The 19676-nt window shown below is 33.9% G+C and overlaps 1 protein-coding gene across 1 annotated transcript; it reads right to left on the minus strand.

Moving 5' to 3' along the window:
* Positions 1-3236: 3236 nt before the first annotated feature.
* Positions 3237-19412, minus strand: LOC105178604 (protein SIEVE ELEMENT OCCLUSION B). The gene is made up of 7 exons (XM_011102115.3): positions 19181-19412; positions 17846-17947; positions 15643-16067; positions 14250-14362; positions 5062-5204; positions 4192-4680; positions 3237-4051 (listed from the first exon to the last, which is right to left on the minus strand). The coding sequence occupies exons 1-7, from the start codon at positions 19310-19312 to the stop codon at positions 3458-3460; spliced, it is 1998 nt and encodes a 665-aa protein (XP_011100417.1). The 5' UTR covers positions 19313-19412; the 3' UTR covers positions 3237-3457.
* Between the last annotated feature and the right edge of the window lie 264 nt (positions 19413-19676).

Genomic DNA, 19676 nt, shown 5'->3' on the forward strand with positions numbered 1-19676 from the left:
CCTCTAACTTCAGACCATTCTTGTTTTAGTCTTCTAAGTTAATAGGGTTCTATTTCGGTCCCGTAAAACTGAAAAAAATTTCAATTTTGATACAAATTTTTTCCGAAAGTTGAGTCACTCGCTGGAAAAAGTCACATGCAAGGCATGTGACTTCTTAAATTGGGCTTGCACTGTGATTAAAGGCAATTTTCATCCTCTAACTTTAGGTCATTCTCGTTTTAGTCCCCTAACTTCAGGCCATATCTTCACCACATCATCTTTTTCAGCCAATCACAATGCAGGCCCCAATTTAAAAAGTCACATGCCTGGCATTTGACTTTTTCCGGCGAGTGACTCAACTTTCCGACCAAATTTGTAATAAAATTGAGATTTTTTCAGTTTTACGGGACGAAAATGGAACCCTAGTAACTTAGGGGACTAAAACGAGAATGACCTGAAGTTAGGAGACAAAAATTGCCTTTAATCCTAAATAAAATCATCAAACTGAATTTGATATAACGTATTTCCAAAAATATATTATTAATATAGTCCACAAGAATCTAAAAAAATATTCCTATAAATGCTTTCTTAACTTATTTCTCTACTATACATATGCGTGGACGTAGTTTTTACTAGTGGGAGCAAAAGGTTTCGATCTAAAATCATACAGATATTTTACCTATTTTATAATAATAATTGAGAAAAATATATTACTCGTCATATAATTTTGAAGGGGGCACTTTTGGTCCACTTTGATTTTAATTTTGCAATCAAGGACAATATTTTAAAAAATTGCAGCACATTTGGTCCAATTTTTACCTTGAAATGCCAATTTCACTGAAAATGGGGAATTATCACATGTCAAACATATGTTTTTTTCTTGCTGTTGGAAAACAATACAGAACAATAAATCTCGCATGAATAAATAATAGATCTATGGGCACACTAATTAATTAATTAACACGTAGGTACATAATCCTAGATTGGGTTAAATTGAAGCTGTGAAAGTATAGGATCCCACACGTTTGGATCAAGCTTGTCTAGAAGTTTATGTCTTAATTGGATCACGAACACTTCGTCTTTTTCATTGTATTGAAGATCACATTAAATATATTCAAGATCACTCCATATTTAATCGTGCTCCAAAGGTTGTGCAAACCACAAATACGCCTTGCTTATTTGCCTTGGTGCATTACTACTCGGTAACCCACTCGTCTACACATCTAAATTTAAGGAGTCTATGGTGATGCTCCAAAAAACAAATATAAAGAGAAATATATGGTGAGAGAGAGAGAGAGACTGTTTGGAGAGAGTACAAGAGTATTCAGTTGTGATCCACTCAATTGTATCACACTTGTGTTTATGACTTTTGATTACAACAGTGTACCCTATTATTTTATATAATGTTAAGGGAAAAATATTTTTTTCCTCTAATTTTACGCTCTATTAGTTTTTGTCCTATCAGTATGCATTTTGTCTATTTAGTCCTGTAAGTTTCAAAAATCATGAAAATAGTCCTTCGGTGATCGAAATTTTAATTTTTGGCCGAAAAAAATGACATTTGAGTTGGACAATTATTGAGCTTAATCTTAATTAATTTTGGATATGAGTTGGAAGATACGTTGGACATGCTTTAATTATACGTATAATTATAATATATAAAAATTATATTATTATTATTTTTTAAAAAAAATTAACTTCTTCCCCATCTTCCCCCCAACCCCCACTCCACCCCGTCCCCATCCCCGTCCCCATCTCCTCCGTCTTTCCTCCCCAATCCCCCTACATTCACATAGAGGGCGACGGCCCATAGCAGTGGCGACAGTGATTGTCCAAATTTAAAATAGATTTGGGCGATGTTGTCGCCCAGAGGTGAGGAGGGTACTCGCCCTCCTCTTCAGCCGCGGCAATCTAATCATCGTTGTTGCAAATTAAAAAAAATAAATATTAATTAAATTTATAAGTAATGTTAATATTAATTAAATTAAATATGAATTTATAAGTTTAGTTAATATTATTTATAGTAAATAATGCAATTATTCAAATAATTTATTTATATTATAATAATTTTTTTGTTTAAATTATAAAAATTCTAAATTTTTGCATAACTTGTTTGGAATTTTGGTATTTAAAATAATGCCCAATCAATGTTGATGGCCATGTGTCATGAGACATGACTGTACACGTGTTTAAATTACTGAAAATTCAACAAATTCCCTACTACGTGGCAATTTTCGGCTGATTTTCAAAATTTCGTCGGAAAATCGTGTAGAAAATCTTAATTCGAAATATTTGTCATCATTTCTTATAGCTTACAGGACTAAATAAAAGAAAGACATACTTATATGACTAAAACTAATAGAAAGTAAAATTAAAGGACCAAAAAAATAATTTTTGCTAATATTAAGATATATGAAAATTAGGTCACAAGCCTGTGGACTTTGTCCATGAGAAATGAATGCACGCATGAAAAATAAGCCAATAGTTTCATACATTATTTGATTTTTTTATCATAACCGTGCATTTTATTTATAAATGTAATTAATCATATCCGTAAGAGGAGTCCGTACTCGAATATACATTTGATAGACTACAAGCTCTATCCCAGATAAAGTTTATCACAGAAGACTAATTATCCTATATAGCATGTGTTAGAGAAACTATAACTCTATTAAATAGTATTTGTCGTAAAGGAGCCTTTATTCCGATATTATGGAAGACTTCAAACTCTATATCAAATATGGATGTATATTGAGTTGTGGGTCCAAACCAAACCCAACATCCAACACTTGCGAAATTAGCATTTTCACAAGAAATTAGACAAAATGTGCTATTTTTTCTTTGCTTTCAAAAACAAAAAGTTATTATCCATTATTATAAAATTAAAATCGATATGAACTAAAAAATCACCACCCCCACACCCACACACCCCATAACAAAAGACCTTCTTTAGGGTCCCGTGTTGTAGTTACATGGTATGGCTAACGCTTTTTAGAGGACAGATAAGCTTCCCTAGGCGGGAGCACCCAGGCTCTATGAATAGCTCCGGATCTTGGTCATAAAGGGAGTGAGTGCAAGCCCCCGTGGTTGTTAGTCCCATAGGTCTAGAGCACGATCACGCCAAGAAGAACATACCGTCGATTGATTCACTTGTCTGATTCAGTATGTAGGCACAGAGAAAGTGTTCCGGCTTGAGAAAAATGCATTTTTCCATTAGTTTTTATTAAACTCTTAAAGCATATTAAATGGATGAAAGGTTATGAAACCACTCGGTTTGTATCTTCATTTCCAATTTATCATCTACATCACAAACACACAATACATGTACAAATGTCTTCCCAAATGAAACGTCAATAAATTAGGCACTCCAAGCCACATACCCAAATACCAAAGATTATTGAATACTGCTGTACTCACAACTACTTGAACTACATTAGCCAAACCACGTCGCTCAAGTATGTCTAGCTACTACCACCCCCTAATCCCCGAAACAAACGAATCTAGTCGACATCTTCATCTGACCTCTGCATTCGAAGCAAATCATCTTCTCCGGAAGTCCTCTCGAAGTCTTCGACACCGCAAAGGTGTTGCAATATATACTAGTGCCGACATGAGTCATATACTCTCGCAGGGCTGGAACAAAGCCTCTACTCACCACAGACTCCTTCCACTTATCATACTCTAACAAAGCTTTCAACACTGTGTCCCCCATTCCAATAGCCATTTCCTTTGCGCCACTGCTTACTATTGCCCATCCCCTCCCACTCTGGTTTAAGCTAAACATCTTGAAGACGTTGCGTATGATCTCATCGCTCTCTGGGAACATTCCACTTTGCACTCGGGACTGCCAGATGCTGTGCAGCCTAGCCCAGAATGCCATAGTCTGCTTAAGGTCTAACGTTACATCATCGCTAGTTGCAATAGTGTTGTTCATCTTGACTCTCTGGTCCATGTGAATCATCTTCAGTTGGATTTGGGCATGTTGTGATACGCCTAAAAGTGTGCTTGTGAATTGCCGGATCCACTCAATATCCGTGCCTCCATACAAGCATATATGTTTCCCTTCCTTAACCTGTGATTACCCCCCACACAAACATGGGGTAAATTGTTAAATTACTCATTTGCAAATATCATACGGGGTAAATTGAATCAAATCCAATGCAAAATTACTCTTTAAGTCTAGTGCAAAAAATTAAAGGAAGCAAATCATACCCAGTCAATGGCTGAAGGTACAACGTAGTTCAACAGCAATTCAACTCCCCAAGTTTCGTTTGCCCAGAGCTCAGCTTCTCTTTTCGCAGTAAAGGGATCAGCTGAAGTCCCCCAGATGAAAAACATATGCACTGCATCATGGTTCCTCACGAGTCTTCCTTCTTTATCAAGCACCTTAATCATTGATAAGTGCCTCTTGAATTCCCATTCAACTTTTATGAACTCCAAGATTGCGGGATCAAGCAACGAAAGGTCGCGAATACACAACCATTTTATCTTGTTCCGAAGATCGTTGAACATCGACGTTTCCTTTTCGGTTACAGACGATCTTTCGACCATCGGAACCCACAATATTTCGTAGTTCTCGGGCTTCTTCTCCGTTGCAAGGTACATCTCCGATATAACTGAAAGTGCAGGAGACTTGTACATGTGCTTGAGTTCTGATAGGTATAGTAGCACTGTTTTTTTTCCCAACGACTCGATGGATACCTGTCCTTACAAAAATTAAGGTTCCTACTTCTGTAAGTAATACAAGATTTGCGACTGTACGTTCGACTCATGTAAAAATTCGTTCTGCTTGAATTGACCTTACCTATGATAAATGAGTTTGCTGTGGAAATTATAATTTTAGTTCTGTAAATTAGCAAGAGTGATATTTTGGGTCATGTATGAAGTGGTCTTTACAATTTGGCGGAAAGAATTGCATGTAAATTGTACATGATTCTATTTTAAATTGCAATTCTAGTCCTGTTCAATTTGTGTAGGATAAAAAATGCTAATTCTTCTAAATTGCAGGACTAAAATTACTAACGGCCTCTAAATTGCAGAACTAAAATCGCAATTTAATTCAGACATGTACAATAAGCTTACCAAGCTTTGGGTGCAACCATCATACAGTGGCTTATCCTCGTCTTCAGAAATCAATGCCTTGAGAACAATCACATTGTCTTTGTGACTGGTTGATTCTGTCAGCCTTTTTAACTTGTGAGAAACCTCATCTATCCTATTTTTCTCTGCAAATCATAGTCCAAAGTAGCGGTATCAACAATAGTATCTATAGACTATCTATAGATGCTGTTCGAAATTAAATTCAGCGTATTAAAATATTATCGAACGATACCAAAAATACTAAAAAATTCTTAAAATTCAGTAATATTACAAAATCAAATGAAATTAACATAAAATACAACTCATTGATATATTTTAAGAAGCTTTAGAATAAAATTTAATAAAACATTGTTTTCAAACTTAAAATTATATTAAAAAACAAAGTAGTGCATTAATTGGATTAAGAAAATATTTATTATATACATTAATTTAATATGTAGTGTACATTAAATTATTAGATTACACAAAATAACTCCAAAAAAAATCTAAAATGGATATAGCAATTGAAAAAATATGATGTTATCAGACACTATTACCCAAAAATTAATATCATGATACAACAATGAAGTCACACACACAAACAGATATATATATATATACATATATATATTCAAAGAATAACATATATCTATATGGATATTGGTTAATAATTTAAATTATGGAATAACAATAGTTTTGGTCTTCAAAAACAAATATTTATGTAATTTTGGTACTCAAATAGTTTGAGGTTGCAGCTTTGGTACTTAAACTATAAGTTTGTTGGTGTTTTTAGTCATTCCATTAATAAAATCGTTAAACGTAAGAGAGGTTTCACTGAAAGGGGAAAAATAGTCATTTTTCTCTTATTTTGTAGTATTTTTCAAATTTTGGTCCAATGCACCCATTTCTCTTTTAATGTTTAATTAACTGAAAAATGCCTATTTTTTAGTATGGATGTTTTTTTTTTTTTTACAATAAACATATGTTGCAGGTATTACATTATACACAACAAGTTATTGAAAAAGTTTTATTAAGATTATATAGAAAATTTGTTTCTTAAAAATTCATTTTTTTTCATGTTTTTTCTCTCTTGAAACTTGAAGAGAAATGGGATAAATGGGTCCATTGAACCAGAGCTTGAAAAATACATAAAAAATACGAGGAAAATTGTTATTTTTCTCGTTCAAATGAAACTTCGGATAACTTTTACGATTTTTTTATTAATGGGAGGCCGACTAAGAGGGTGTTTGGCTAACTTTATAAGCTTTTCAAAACATCTTATAAGATGTTTGAGAGTTTATAATCTCTAAATATTAGTTTGGCTAATTCTTTTTAAAGAGCTTAGAAGATGTCAAAATAAGATGTTTCGAATTTTATAAGTTCTTTAAAAAAATTAACTTTTCTAACTTTTTTTATAAAATCTTATGAGTTATATAAAATTAACATGCTATAAGACAAAACTATCCCTAATCATACACTTACACACACACTCTCTCTCTCTCACACACACCCACTCTCTCTCTCACACACACACCCACACACACTCTCCTCTCTCTCTCTCTCTCTCTCTATAGGATTTAAAACTTTTTTGCTATTTAATTTTTTAATATCAGAAAAAAAGAAAATACTTTATTATTTAATAATAAATTATTATAATTAAATAAAAATAAGACTGGTGTTGATATTATATTTACTGAAAAATATAAATTCAAGACTTATAAATTATATGACTAAAAACAATCATTGTATTAACAAAGAAAATATCAATTATATATCTATATAACATTCGACTAGCATGAATGTACATATATATTATTCTTATTCAAAAATTTAGGTAATAATTTATTATTTTTTTACTATTATTGTAAAAAAATTATCTATTAAATTTTTATTCAAAATTAAACTAATGTGTAATATTTATAAAGCATTTTAAAGATGTTTAAAACAAAATATGTCAAGAAAGAACAGCTTATTTGATTCTAAATTCCATTTTAATTATTTTATCAATTAAAGACGTTATTATGCCAAACACCCAAACATCTTACAAAATGTTTATACTATTTATGAGTTCTAATATTTTATTTTATCCAAACACTTTAGGAGCTTATTTTTAAAATAAAATCCAACAATATCTTATAAGCTCCTTAAACATTTTATAAGGTCTAGGAGCATGTAAGATGTTCTAAAAAAGCATCAAGCATCCTCTAAGAACAACAAAAAACTAATAGTTTGATGCTCGAAACAGAAATCTCAAATTGTCTAATGACAAAAACTACATGAATGTATATGTTCAAGGACCAAAATCACAATTCTCCGTTGGGGAAATTGGAAAATTATTCATGTAACTAGAGGGGGTGGCGTTTTTGGTCCTACAACTTATGGACTGGCAATTTTAGTCCCGTAAATTTAAAAAAAGGTAGCAATTTTAGTCCTCCACATGAATTTGGCCAATTTTTCAACAATTTTATCCTTTCCTAACTTGAAAATGAGCATTTTAGTCCATTTTCAGTTATTTAGCATTCTAATGCATTCTCTTGCACATGTCCAGCTAGAATGGTATCAAAGCCTAGGTTAGATATTTTTTCCACTAACAGATGAGACTCTTTAAGAGAATGAAACCGAACGAAAGTTCGAGTTACAAGAGGGAATACTTTCAGACTCTGAAAGATCGAAGATGGAATTTTTTTATGGAAATTCTAGGAAAGGGAGAAGATTATCTCCAAAATCCGAATGAGAGTTCGAGTGACAATCAAGAATATTTCCAGATCTTGAAAAAATAGAAAAAGAATTTCATCCTAGAAATTCTAAGGAAGGTCATAAAGTTGGATTCTGAACCTCTTACATAGGAGGAACAAGAATAATGGTGGAGAATTTCACTAAATCCAGAAGGTGCTACCAGAAAATATGGTGAAAACCATATACTCAATCGAAGTACATGGTAGATTACTAGCAAGGAGAAACGGAACGCGTAATTTCTTTCACTAATACAGTTTTACAAATAATAATTAAAGGAGCTGATTGGAAGGAACTTGAGCCGGATACCTTGAAGATCTAACAAGATCTGAGAGAAATTCAAAAGACAGTTGAAGACTATAGACATAGGTTATTTTATATACCTGTGAAAATAGAAACCTTGAGCTAAAAGGTGGACGAGATCCTTAAGATCCTTCTAGATCTATACAAGGATCTTACAAATCTAAAGTCAGAAATTGCGTATCTAAAGAGAAATCAAAGGGAGAGCCCTGAGACATCTAAACCCAAACAAGAGCGAATCAAGGATGTCCTTGGAACAAGAACCTCTTTGCATCAGAAGGGGAAGACCATGGAGATTCCAAATGCAAAGACCAGAGAAGATCTGACAATCGCATCTATCAAATCTATAAAGCAATGGAAGTAACAAGACAAGATCTATTAGATTCACAAGAATTGGCTAAATCCCTTTCCTATCTCGGGATTGTGGACATAGTTAATCCCAAAACAATGAGACCACTTTAGCACTACCACAATCGAAAGGAAGAACATGTTCCAATGATCCTCCACGGGATCATACAATGAGAGAGAGTGCGTTTTCCACACCAACGCCATTCCAACATTCGTGGGGACTAGGCTAAAAGAAAATTTAGGAAGAAATCCAAGAAAAGTGCCTAAAAATATAGCTTGGAAGAGAACCATGCTCCAACTCTTGCACCTATACGACACTATACTTAACATAGATGTTATTGATTTTATCGATAAAGATAGCAGCAACTACCTTAGAACTCGATAGAGAAAGCTTCATAAAATTAGTGGAGTTAAGTTTGGAAGGTTTTATGAAGATTGAAAGGGATAATACCCAGAAGATACCAAAGCGAGCATTCTTATCGGGGATTCAAAAGGCGCGAACAGATCGACTAGGAACGCTTATCAAGATACACTTCACCGAAATTGGTTACTTCAAAGGAAGTCAAGTAGAAAAGGCTAAAGAATATGCACAAGCTCTCTTTAGTCTTGCATTAAGGATTATTCTCATAGTAAATGAATATATCTATTGGTTTCACAAGTATTTCTTTCGGAGTTAGGTAGCAACAGAAGTAGCAGCTCCAATTCTTTGAAAAGATATGCAATTCATGGAGGAAAATGTTGATCTAATCAAACAAAGTATCTGAAGGACAATTAGATTTAGTTGCAAAAAGGATGCCTTTCCTTTAAGATAAACTGAAGGATTGGTGTTATTAAATATCCATCTAGAAAAAACATAAAGAGGCTGAGAGGTAAGATCAAACGAACCCCTCTCTATTGCGCTAATAATGAGTTTTCAAGTATTAGGAGAGTCATGCGAGCTAAGGAAGTGGAAGAAGCAAATAAATGACTCCTAACCAAGGAGTTCCAAAATAGCCTGTTTCAGGGGAAGATCATGGTGGTCCAAATCAAAGGCCAGGTCATACAAATTTGGACAGAAGACTGAACCAACAAGGGTTTCATCTGAAGGATCTAGACGAATAGATGCAAAATCCACAAGAAGAACCCCTACAAGGAGAACTTTTAAATGGACCCATACCCAAGCCAACGAAAGTTCGAAAGACTGCAATTGTTGGACCTGTGGAGCAAGAGGTCATATCTCTCTGGACTGCCTAAAGAAACGTGGTGAATTACAAAAATTTGAAGTCACGAATGACATCTTAGATGCAGTCTACTACGGCAATTTGATACCCATTTACCAATTCGAAGACCTTCCTTCAGACGAGCGCTTCTATGAGGAGAATATAGAGATTGATTTTGATGGATCTTCAACCGATTTAGAATAACTACAATGAGGGAGATAGGCTTCAAATCTCTGAAAGTCTGTCCGGATTCTTTTCTAGAATGACAATATCAAACAAAACTATGGAAAGAATCATGAGTCAAGATTCCGACCTCAACTCATACGATAGATTTAAGATTGGAGGAATCAGTAAAGTCCTCAACCAAATAGGGCTAAACCAGAGGAGATATCTCATAATTTGGAAATAAGTTTATGTGAGTTTGGTATACCTATGGAACTTATTGGTAATGTGACGGAGATGTAACTTTATTCCTAAAGAAGATATTCTTGAAGAATTGAGTAAGTTTAGGGAAGAAGTAGTTGTTACTAGAAATTGATCCACATAGAAACTATTGAAGCAGGAATAAAACCAACTTTTAAAGAAGGAATTGATTCAGAAATACATTTATCAATAATGGATACAAGAATCAATAATATGAGAGATGGTTGTCTCGGGACAACAATAGGTAATCTGTACGCAGAAAAAAGTTTGATATTCATCCTAGGATTGCAGACAACCTAACAGACCAGGATTTCAGCAAAGTCTTGACCCTTCATCAGGAATTTAAAAGAAAAGATCTAATGAAATAAGGTAATAGATCATATTCTATAACTTATAGAATAGCTTATGTCATTTTCAATACGCATCATTCAGATTTATTTATTACAAAATAGTATATTGATATTCCTAGTTTTCGAGGAATTTGTTAAGGTAATGACACCATAAGTGGTGTCAATATCGCCATAAAAGATCACCGATTTTAGACTGAACACTTAACTCTAGAACTGAGTTTGGTAGCAGAAAGTCTTTTTCATAAGATAGCATACAAAGGAAGGAGAAAAAATTATTAAAAGCTTTAGCTTAAGAGATTATGGTGGATAACGTAAAACTTAGATGCCTTATGGAAAGAAATACAAGTTATATATGACATCACTAAGAAAGAAATCTTTTTTCCTTATGACGACTTATATCATTTGCCACAATCTGTTGTTGGTGGATATGAAGGCATGCTAGAAATAGCAAACCATGAAATTCTAGTTGCAGGACGAGAAAATGGGAGTATGACATTGGGATTAAGTTTCCTCGAATATCATAAACTATGGGGAAGAAAAGGTAATTGAATTAAATTTAGTCTTGATGGAGATACCATAAGAATTAAATGATGAGTCCTTTTTCTATGGACACATCTATTGATGTGTTGTATGATCAATATAAGATATAATATTTTGCAGCTTATATTGATTCATGATTAGGAATTTGCAGAGCAAAGCCGGGGGTTTTCCATAAAGAAGCTATGGAAACCTACTTGTTATTGTAGGCAGAGATTTTTCATAGAAAATTCTAATACTCAATAAGGGTATACCAGAGGTAAAAATCATGATTGGAGCAATTGGAACACCTTGGTACAAGGTGAAAACACCTCCTATCTACTTTCATGATATAGGTGTCGATATCTTATTAGGTAATAATTTCCTTCAAACATTTGCAAGATATATGCAGGATATTCAAAGGAATCTATTAATCTTTACTACTGATTGTGGTAGTGAGATATAGGCTTTGTGAAGAGAAAAGGTTTTTAATAGAATAATGTCTTATAAATTTTCACAGCAAGCGTGATGAATTCGATGCCAGATTAACTCATCCAAAAATACAAGATAAGAAAAATTTTGGTAAAGTTTTTTTGTCTTTCAGTCAACAGGGACTCATCGATAATGATAGCTTCTACGAGGAACTTCAATGAAAATTCATTGGCATGGTGGAATAGGAACAAAACCGAAACTACTCTGAAAGTTAAAGAAGAATGCAAATAAGACTACGTTTGATACAAGCCTATCCAGATGAACTTCGAGGATCGAAATGATATGCAGGTAATTATCAAAGAGCATATAAATTTTGGACTCATCGAGCCTGGAGTTTCTACCTACAGTAGCCCTGGATTTCTGGTGAGAAACCATGGTGAGATAAAGAAAGATAAACCCAGGTTGGTAATTAACTATTAATGTATTAATAAAATATTAGAATTTGATGGTTAGTACATTCTCACTAGAGAGCATTTAATTGATTATATTAAAGGTGCAAAAGTATTTTCTAAATTCAATTACAAATCTGCTTTTTATCAGATTAAGATGGAGAGTGAATCAAAGAAATTTATTGCATTCTCCATACCACATGGACAATATATATGGAATGTGCTCCCAATGGGTTTAGCTAATGCACCCTAGATACTTCAAAGAAAAATGGATAATCTTTCTAGAGATTATTTTGAATTCATATTTGTCTAGATTGATGACATATTGATTGCATCTGAGAATATGAAAGTTTAGATTAAACATCTTGAAATATTTTCTGATGCATGCCATAAAGAAGGTTTACTGCTTTCTGAGAATAAAAGAAGCTACTATTGATGTCATTAATTTTGAATTTTCAAGAGTTCTTATTGACGAAGTAGGAATTGAGTTACAGGAACATATTGTGGAAAAAATTCGCAATTTTGAAAACGTACACAAAGATAAGAATCATTTGAAGAGCTTCTAAGGAGTTGTTAATTTTTCAGGTATCTTTATTAAGGATCTTGCAAGATACAGGAAGGATTTCCAACCACTTTTAAAGGAAAAAGAAAATTCAAAGTAGAAATGGGAAGAAATCCACATGAAAGTGGTTCGTTAGCTGAAACGGGTTTGCAGTAACCTACCAAAGCTTGCTATACCACAAGACGAGGACAAATTCGTGGTCTACATAGATGCCAATGACTACAGATGTGCATAATGCTCATGAAAAAGACAGCTACAGTGGAAGAACTTTATAGATATATCTTTGTGGTTTGGAAGGCTTTTAAGAAATGACCTTTATTTAACTAGCTAAAGAATTCATTTTAAAAGTTGATAATACAAATGTTAAGATTTTCTTAAGGAATAAATTAGAATCTAAAATAGAAAAAGCTCGTATTATCAGACGGGAAGCTGAGTGCTAATATTATTGTTATAATATTGTCGTTATAAAGTCTCAAGAGAATGTTGTTGCAGATTTTCTAACAAGAGATGGAGGCATCTGAAGAAAACTCCATCATGTTGAGGCTTAGGCACCCTAGAGAAAATCTTGAAGAGTTTGACAAGATGTTCGGACAGTTAACCGTGAATGCCATGTTGCCAGACAAATTCAAGGAGCTGATCTAAACACTGTCTAGATCGCAATAAGGAGTTCCTTATTAGCATTCACCTCTCTATGGAACAATCTATGAGAACCAATTTGGAAGGCATCACCTTTGGGGATGACTCACGAGTTGAGGGAGCATGACCCTGAACATTCCCTTTGAGTACAGGGCTCTAGGCCTGTAGTGTCGGATTCAAGTATCGATTGTACGAGACGATCACCAGACTCTGGTGAAACAACATTAATTGGATCACAGAAAGTGCGAACTCCTGATGATTCAAGTCAATCCAAAACCTTTAGGTAAAAGAGGGAGAGATTAGCCTTAGGCCGATGACAGGCACCTCTAAGGCTAATATTAATAAATTGACATCTTCTTTTTCTACTTGGCAGGAATACCAGCGCATGTGGGAAAAATTAATTTTTGCACAAAAGAGTAAATCCAAGCAAGACCATAATCAAAACATTCAAAAAATACAATAGGGTCTGGATGTTAGGAGGGTCCAAACCAGAAGATGTGTGAGAATGGTATGATTTTGGAGCCTTGGCTCCAGTTCATACTATGTTCCCAACAAGTCAAGTCCTCTATCATATGAGAGGCTAAATAATTGTCTCCTCCTACGGATATAATATCTATGTAATATTTATTGTATTTCTCCAATAAAAATAAGGCTTCTATTCAACTTGTTTGCCCAAAATCCATTAAGTCCCTATATCGGAGTGCTTTTTACGCCCTAAGGTAGAAAACAAAATAGAGTTGTGTTTTTGTTGTTGAAGGAGCCAAGTGCCGACGAACCATCTGTTACGGTACTGTGGTTAGAGTAAGTCCGTAAAATCGAGGACTTGGAATACCCGGAAACAAAATGGTCAGAACAAGGTATGAATATATGAGGGCTTAATTTATTTCGCAAGCATATTTGGCTTAACTTGGAGTATGTAGTGGACTAGGGTTAATTTTTCACTAGAAACGCAAAATGGTCATAAAATGGGTTGAATGACCAAAATCGCGAATATTTGAAACATATAGGACCAAAATTGCCATCGCGAAAGTTAGAGGACCAAATTTGCCAATACCTTGTACATAAAGGACGAAAATTGCAATATTGCCAAATTGTAAATACGTACTCACATAAATATGCATTGTTTTTTTTTTTAGTGAAACTAATTGTTTCTTTTTTGTTGTTTGTTCAGAAACAGAAAAAGAATTCATTATTTTTTCAAACATATTTGATGCATTCAGAAATGGTATAAGGGATTTCTCACCAGCTGTCCGGTAACATAAATCCAATTGGCTTCGCATGGCGGAATAAAGTTCGTTCACCTTCTCAACAAGCATAGAGAAATTTGATGCTTCAATATTGCTGGATGTTGTGTATCTACAATTGCTCAATTTCATTAGTTGTCTGAGTGAAGACATTGTCAAACACTACAAGAAAAGACAACATTAATGAAAAAGGAAATTAAGTGGCGGTATCAAAATTATGACTAAGTAATAGAATCGAGTGACAATTATATTTAACGTGAAATTATATTGAAACCCTGAAATTAGATTAAAATATAAAACATCTCTTGTCTTTAGTAACATTGTAGCTACACCTCTTAAAGGGTGGTAGTAGTTTACAGTGCAAAAAGTGCAACTTTTAACCATGACTAATTATCATGGTTAAAAACAAAACAGCTGTAGCAAGTAGTTACTGACTGTTGTCATACAACGGATAATAGCCGTGGCATCTGTGTGGGTAGTTAAAACATTTGCCATGACTCAAATATTTTTACCATGGCCATGGCAAAGAAGTTTTTCTTGATGAAAAATCTATGTTTTTGTATTGATTTTATTTAAGCGTGGTCAATAAAAATTATCTACTACGATTTTTAGTGCATAGCTATTAAAGTTGTAACCAATAGTCATTTTTTTTTCTAGTGCTAATATCTCTTAGAGGGTGCTCGTATAAGCTTGGCCTCGGAATAGAGTAAATAAGAACTATAATATCAAGGTATGTAGTTATAATTTTATAAAAGACAATGGATGCTTGTATATGCTAGCCTAAGTTAAAAACGTTGTCAATGTAATCTACCATAATAAATTTATTTTGTCATTAAAGTGACACTGTATATGTGGCATTAACTATTTACTAAGTGAAAATCTTCAAGTTGTAATTAAAATTAATTTATATTAAACGGCAATGATTTTAATAACATGAAAGAATTGTATTTATTATTTTCAATGTAAATAATTAGCGACGCTTTTACAATAATAGTATTCATACCCCTCCCATTACTCGTACATATCCAAAGTTTGAATCCAAAACCTCTTTTAAGAAGAAATTTTAAAGTCAAACCGACGGGTTGTCCCAATCTAACATGGTGATCATTATATTATTATTCGTATTCATTCTTTTCTCTAATATATATAATTTTTTTGCCGTAACCAGTAGCTACCATTTCTTGGGACTTCCAGCTAACCGTTATAAGTGCCGTCCGAAATAATTCCGTCATAAATCTGTCGCAAATAAGGTCTTTTTTTTGTAATGGGGTGAATAAACCGTCTCATTTTATAAAATGGAAATTGCAATTTTCGTAGAAAAAGCTTCAGTAAAAGAGGTGAAAAGCTACTAGAGTTGGATCAAAGTCTTTCAAAAGAGAAAATAGAACATACCCATACGCATTGAGGTTTGATTGACAAATCACAATGGTCCTGATGATCCAGTAGGTATACTCAGGGATCTGAGCCATCAACCTGATGTACATGGGCTCGTCGGGCCTAAAATACCTGTCTGATGGCAAGTTGTAGGACTCGCATATGCACTTTGCCAGCTTCAGAATCGCCTGGAACAATCGAGACATGTCTCGGAACATCGTTAGCTGCTCGTCTCTTGGCAGTGGCTCAAGAGATGCAAGTGATTGCGCTACCGGATTATTGCTGGAACGAAGCTGCTCCACGAGCCAGAACTCTCCATAATTCACAGCAAACGCCGCCAGGGCTATCACGCCCTTTCCTGCCCAGAAGAACGGCGAGAGCGCATTAAAAATGGCCAACACCGTCTCGTGCATATTTTCACCGCCCGAACAGTTGCCCAATATCTGAAAATATGGTTAGTCATGACTGGTTATTGTGTACAAGCGGATTCCGCACACTCCATGCGTATGGATATTTGTACTTATTTTTACACGAATTATTTAGTTATATCATCTTCTATATAGATATATTGAGTTTCTAATTATGGCTCTAAAACTTTTTCCGAAATTAAATTTCAAGCAATTATAAAATAGAAATATGTAAAATAAAAAAAAAAAGGGTAAAATGCAATTTCCAGCCGTGTTTAGTAAAAATATTGTAATACCCCATGTGAAATAATAAAAGGCAAAATTGCAAAATTAGTCCTGTAAGTATAGGGGGTGGCAAAATTAATCCTGCAACTACTGAACTGGCAATTTTAGTCCTATATGTTTTCATTTAGTGGCAATTTTGGTCCTTCCGGCCAAAATTAGCCGGAAAAATTGGGGCTTAGGGTTTCGGTTGCCAACTGGTCTCTACTTAAACACGTGACATCTTACATGGCTGCTGACTGGTAATTCTGGTCGGAAGGACCAAAATTGTTACTAAATTAAAACATATAGGACTAAAATTGCCACTAAAATAAAACATTAAGGAGAAGTCGTGGATGTAACGTTGACGGAAACTGATCGGAGGGATGTGTGCGCCATGGGGAGCGAACACAAAGGTGTTGGTCCGCCAACCAGATAATCGCTAGTGACGGAGATATGACGGAAAAATCAATGGTGGGCGCGGAGAAAAAGTGACGAAAATAAAAATGAAGAGAACCGACCGAATAGTTGATGAAAATGGATGGGCTTGGGTGCAATCAACTCGCCGGAGGATGGGGAGTTGATTGGTGGTGGTCTTGAACAGTGGGTAGGTCGGACGACAGTGAATCGAGAAGAGAAAGAAAATAAATCTAGGTTTTAGGATAAGACTATAATCAACAATTGGGGGCATGTTTGAACTCTGATTGAAACACATGCTATAGGGTTGGAATCAGCGTAGGATGGCGAGTTTAGTGGTGGTACGCGTGGCCGGAGACGGGCCGAAAAAAAAATTCCGGCGACCGGCTTGGTGGTGGTGGGTGATGGTTAACCTTTTTTTTATCACGTCAGCATCCACGTAGGATGCTACCTGTGTAGTAATGTCCATTTGTCGCCGAAACCCTAATCCCCAATTTTATTTGTCAATTTCCGATCACTTTTGGCCAGAAGGACCAAAATTGCTACAAATTTTAAACATAAAGGACTAAAATTGCCAGTCTCATAGCTAGGGGATCAATTTTGCCACCCCCCATAATATACAGGACTAATTTTGCAATTTTGCCAAAATAAAATACTAAAAAATCCCTTGCGATATCCTTATTCATTATATATTTTAAACTATGAAATATTATTTATTATATGCATGGAATCGTCTGCACGCTTATAATAAAAATTATTTCATATTTTAAAATATATAATGAATAAGAAAATATATATAGAAATGATAACATTTTCAAATAAATAAATAAATTTAGGACTATTATCGACATAACAATAAAATTACTGTAACAGTATTATAACCACTATTTGTAAAAGTAAAAAGTCTTCTCCTATATATTAGTGTAGATGACATTTATATTACTTTGATTTATACACCATTAGATCTGATCTCATAGTTCAGATTTTGACAACATTGTTTAAAACTTTTTTTTTTAATACAATAAGCTGATTTATATATTTACTTTTATTGAGGCAAAAAACAGAGTACCACGATGCTAATATTTTATATATATATATATATATATATATATACACGAGGCGGAGAGAATTAGTACCTCCCAAGAAATGGCGTTTATCTTAAGCACCAACCTTTTCTGCATGCTGTCATTGTCAAAATTTACATCTACCACAGATGTAACTCGAACGTCCTCAATTCCCTACATGAATATTATTAATTAAAACAAACATAGTCAACAACAACTTGCACCACTCACTTAGCATTCCGGCTCAATATTTTATTATAGAGATGTTGGATTCAAAACTTATTAATATTATATATAAACGGGTGCGTGCGTGAGTTTAAAAAAAAAATGTACATTAACATACACAATTAGTGACCGAAATACATTTGATATGTCTGCATAAATTATTTTTTTAATTAAATAAAATAGAAGAAAAGTTAAATAAACACTAATAAAAATTGACTAACCTATTAAGAGTTTTAAAATAAATTGGGAACTCATGAATTTTATCAAAGGAATTTGTAAGCAATTAACATCTTATCTTTAGCTCTTATAAGCTTTTTTTCTAAAAAAGAATTACCAAAACACTTCATATCATCTCATAAGTTTCAAAAATATTTTATAAAATTTATGAAAAATAGGAATAATTATATTTGCACCCTTAATCTATGGTTTATTTACACAAATCATCTATATCTTTTGCATAATTACAGAGACCACACACTCCTGGAAGCAAGAAATAGGATTAGTTTATGTGATGATGCTCACGTTTTTAAGGAGTAGATGTGTAAATTTTCAAAAACAGAGATACTATAGATTAAGAATGTTGAAGTTGGTGGATGTATGTGTAATTTTTAAAAGATAGAAACAATTTATATAAATTGACCTTAGAACAAGGAGTATACATGTAATTATAGAGGAAATAATATTTTTTGTCTTATAAGTTAGACCCATTTCACTTTTGGTCTCATTCATTATGATATTAGCACTTTTAATCCCGTAACTTATAAAAATTAGCAATTTTGGTCCTCATCCACTATTTTATCTATAATTTAACAGTGTAGAGCATGTGCCTAGAATGTGATTGTTAAGTATTTTATGGAAGCAACACAAATAATCATGTTTCTACAAGTGAATCAATTAGGCCAAATAAATCACTCAAATGCTATTATTAAAAAGGGCCAATTTTCCTCTAACAAAAGTACATAACAGAAACGTGTTAGGCACGTACTTATATCGTTAAATTGTAGATGAAAAAGCACATGTGGATTAAAAGTGCTAATTTTTGTAAATTATGGGACTCAAAGTGCTAGTCCCATAATGAATGGACCAAAAGTGATATTAACCTAACTTATGAGACTAAAAATGCTATTTTTCATAATTATGCCAATAAAACATCTAAATAAGTTAAGCCAAACAATGTAGAACCTGAGCATCTCTGTGGTGGTCGGCCGAAAGGCTCAAGATAGCTTGAATGACTGAGAGAAGAGGCCCTGTGGAGAACAAAAAGTTATCCATGCCATGAGTGGCTTCAATCTTTCTGATAACTGCCTCAGCCATTAAGAAGAGTTAGCTTGCGCGCGGCTGTTGTATGTATTTGTGTTAATTTGGGCAGATCGAGGGCTGTTTTCCAGTGTTGTTGATTGCTTGTGGATCGTCCACAGCTATATAATGAGAGTCGTTGCTAAGATGGAATAGGAACCAAGTACCATGCTTCAAGCCTGGTTTATCTCCAAAGTGAAAATTCTTCCACTTTCATCTTTTCATGATGCCAAAACAATAAGGTCATGAGAATTTCGTTTCTTGATTAAAATGTGTGTTGTGTGGGTCTCATTTACTCGCCTTTCAAGGCATCCATAGTTGCAGTAAATTAATAAAGGATGTGGAACAAGAGGTGACTGCAGTTTGGGTGCTTTAGGACAAA

The sequence above is a fragment of the Sesamum indicum genome, linkage group LG12 (genome assembly GCF_026168435.1).
Source record: "Sesamum indicum cultivar Baizhima isolate 11 linkage group LG12, ASM2616843v1, whole genome shotgun sequence".
NCBI lineage: Eukaryota > Viridiplantae > Streptophyta > Magnoliopsida > Lamiales > Pedaliaceae > Sesamum > Sesamum indicum.

Coding starts and splice junctions, on each gene's coding strand:
- LOC105178604 (XM_011102115.3), bottom strand. CDS start 19,312: ATGGCTGAGGCAGTTATCAGAAAGATTGAAGCCACTCATGGCATGGAT. Junction 16,068..17,845: donor TAAACGCCATTTCTTGGGAG/GTACTAATTCTC, acceptor CCATATTTTCAG/ATATTGGGCAACTGTTCGGG. Junction 14,363..15,642: donor TCAAACCTCAATGCGTATGG/GTATGTTCTATT, acceptor GAGCAATTGTAG/ATACACAACATCCAGCAATA.